General features: G+C 39.6%; 1 protein-coding gene across 2 annotated transcripts in view; it reads left to right on the forward strand.

The window, feature by feature from the left end:
* The window catches only part of LOC107672964 (calsyntenin-3-like), a 19,723-nt gene that overhangs the window by 5,425 nt on the left and 10,946 nt on the right, over nt 1–3,352 (forward strand). For both annotated transcript variants that reach the window (XM_016466349.1, XM_016466350.1), the window contains exons 4-5: nt 95–305; nt 410–618. In XM_016466349.1, coding sequence (XP_016321835.1) covers nt 95–305; nt 410–618 — 420 coding nt within the window. The remainder of the gene's footprint in view (nt 1–94; nt 306–409; nt 619–3,352) is intronic.

The following is a 3,352-nucleotide window of genomic DNA, read 5'->3' on the forward strand; positions in this document are numbered from 1 at the left end:
TGGCACTTTAAATTAGGATTTGTACAAAGGTTGTCACACACAAAATATATTTTATTCAAATGTAGTCAATGCAGATGTATTATTCTCTTTTCAGGGGAGATCTGTGGGTTTCGGGTTCATAACGGACCAGGTGGTTCTGGCTCGACACAGTTTGAGGCAGTGGTGTTGGATCGCTCTACTGGAGAAGGTCTGGTTCGCTCCAAGGAGCCTCTGGACTGTGAAAGCCATAAGGAGCACAGCTTCACCATTCAGGCGTATGACTGCGGTGAAGGTCCTGACGGGACCAACAGCAAGAAGTCTCACAAGTAAGAGATTTCTTCTATTCAGATGGAATTTTCCTAAAAATCGGGTTTCTGCGAATTTATGCAACACCCGTTGCGTTCTTACACTCTTAACCCACTGTTCCCAGGGCCACTGTGCACGTCCGTGTAAACGATGTGAACGAGTTCTCTCCTGTCTTTGTGGAGCGTCGGTATGAGGCATCGGTGCCTGAGGATCGTCTGTTTGATCGTATTGTGCGGGTGGAAGCCATTGATGCCGACTGCTCACCTCAGTACAGCCAGATCTGCTTCTATGACATCATCACACCAAACGTCCCTTTCACCATTGACAACGATGGTGAGAACTACTACTGCCAGCACTGATAAAATTGTGATTTTAATATGTAATATTTAATACGTGTACATTGAAGATTAAATAGATTTCAGTTTAAAGATTTATTTGTAAAAATGTAATAAGGTTTTTTATGTTCAGCATTGTTCTAGATTTTAGTCTGGTGAGTTTTGATTGAATCTTTGAATTCAAACTATTTTTTTTACTATTTAATCTCCAGGTTGATGATTAAAATTTAACATGATTGAAAGGTTCACCCTATTGCCAGCAACTTCCATAAAAGATCTGATCAAGACTGTAAGGTTGGAATTTAACTGTAGTTATGAAATGAAAACCTGTACGAATTGAATGTGAATTGAAAAATGTAATCTTTAAAGCACATAATGAACATTATTCCACTAAAGCATGTAGCTCAAGGATGTTTTTTATTCAGCTAGCAACATATTTTATTCAAAGGATTTAAAGGTTTGAAAAATCCGTATAATTTACCTCCATGTCTTTCCAAACCTGTATGACTTTCTTTCTTCTGTGGAACATAAAAGAAGATTTTTTTCATACAGTGGAAGTCAATGTTCTGTTTTGATGCCAACATTCTTCAAAATATCTTCTTTTGTGATCTGCAGAATGACTAAATGATGACAGAATTTTCATTTTTGGGTGAACTATCTCTTAATTCAGATAATTATAATGTAAGTCCCCATATAAATGTGAAAACTTTTCAGCAATATTAAAAGTATAATATTATTACAGTGATGATATTATTACTTTGAGATATGCTTTTATTTTAAGAATTAATATAATGTATTTGTAGGGTTTTAAAATGGCCCAAAACTACTGTTACATTCACCCCCATAATAGTGTTGTTGTAATATATAATATTATAAGAATTCTTGTGAAGATCATCATTAATTTAATCATTATAATTGTTGCATATAATTCAAAAATGAGGCAGCATGTCAATGTTAAGCTGGCTTTTAGGGCAACTCTCTGAACAGCCCAGTTGCTGAAGTGAGATGGAGGGATAGTCACCATTCCTGAACATTCAATGCAGATCAGAGCACCCATTGACAGACTGAGGGGGAAGAGATCAATAGCCAACGTTTTGTAACGTCAAATGCTGATAAAGAAGGAACTGGCCAACGGAAAGAAACCAAAACAAGGGAGAAAGATACAATGAGCAAGCCAAACAAGGGAGAGAGGTTCTCTTTTTAGCCATGACTTTGCAGTTTTTTCTGCTGTAGTGTGTGTGGTTTGCTTTCGTAATTTGGGTCAGGCTGAACCAGACACCGCGGTGTGAATATCCCTTTATTTATTGTGCCACTTCAATATCGTTCTTTTACTCTCTCTCTCTCTCCTTCAGTCCACTGTTGGCCTTCACCCATCCCTGTCATCTTTCATTGCTTTGTTTGTTTTTTCTCGCATTTCTCATTTTGAGCTGCTTTTGATGCTTTTGGTTTCTTTATCATATTCTCAGTGTCCCTGATAGTATTAAATCTGCTTTATTATTTACAGTCTGAGACTGTTTGACCAAAGCTTCTGGCTTTAAATTTTTTTTAGCATTCTCTGTACTTATTTAGCCCGATATACACCCACTGGCCTCTTTATTAGGCAGACCTTGCTGGTACCGGGTTAGACCACATTTTCTCTTCAGAACCACCTTTAACGTTTCGTAGCATAGATTCAGCAAGGTGCTGAAAACATATTCAGAGATTTTGGTCCATGTTGACATGATAGCATCACGCGGTTGCTGCAGATTTGTCGACTGCACATCCATGATGCGAATCTCCCGTTTCACCACATCCCAATGGTGCTCTATTGGATTGAGATCCAGTGACTGTGGAGGCCATTTGAGTAAAGTGAACACAACTGTCATGTTCAAGAAACCAGTTTGAGATGGTTTGAGCTTTGTGACATGGCATGTTATCCAGCTGGAAGTAGCCATCACAAGATGGTACATTGTGGTCATAAAGGGATGGAGATGGTCAGCAACAATACTCAGGTAGGCTGTGGCATATGATGCTCAACTGGTACTAAGGAGCCCAAAGTGTGGCAAGAAAATATCCCCCACACCATTACACCACCAGCTGCAGCCTGAACCATTGATAAAAGACAGGATGCATCCATGCTTTCATGTTGTTTACGCCAAATTCTGCCCTACCATCCGAATGTCTCAGTAGAAATCAAGAATCATCAGACCAGGCAACCTTTTTCCAATCTTCTGTTGTCCAATGTTGGTGAGCCCATGCAAATTGTAGCCTCAGTTTCCTGTTCTTAACTGACCGGAGTATCACCCGGTGTGGTCTTCTGCTGCTGTAGCCTATCTGCTTCAAGGCCCGACATGTTGTGCGTTCATAGATGCTCTTCTGCGTACTTCATTTGTAGGAGTGGCTATTTGAGTTACTGTTGCCTTTCCCTCAGCTCAAACCAGTCTGGCCATTCTCCTCTGACCTCTGACATCAACAAGGCATTTTTGCCCACAGAGCTGCCACACACTGGGTATTTTCTCTTTCTCGGACCATTCTCTGTAAACCCTAGAGATGTGTGAAAAACTCAGTAGATCAGGAGTTTCTGAAATACTCAGAGCAACCTGTCTGGCACCAACAACCATGCCGTGTTTAACGTCACTTAAATCACCTTTCTTCCTCATTCTGATGCTTGGTTTGAACTTAAAGGGGTCATATGAAGTTCTGTAAAGTTGCAAAGACTAAAGTCTCAAATCCAAAAAGATATTCTTTATAAA

Source organism: Sinocyclocheilus anshuiensis, unplaced genomic scaffold (genome assembly GCF_001515605.1).
Source record: "Sinocyclocheilus anshuiensis isolate Anshui unplaced genomic scaffold, SAMN03320099.WGS_v1.1 scaffold248, whole genome shotgun sequence".
Classification (NCBI taxonomy): Eukaryota; Metazoa; Chordata; class Actinopteri; order Cypriniformes; family Cyprinidae; genus Sinocyclocheilus; species Sinocyclocheilus anshuiensis.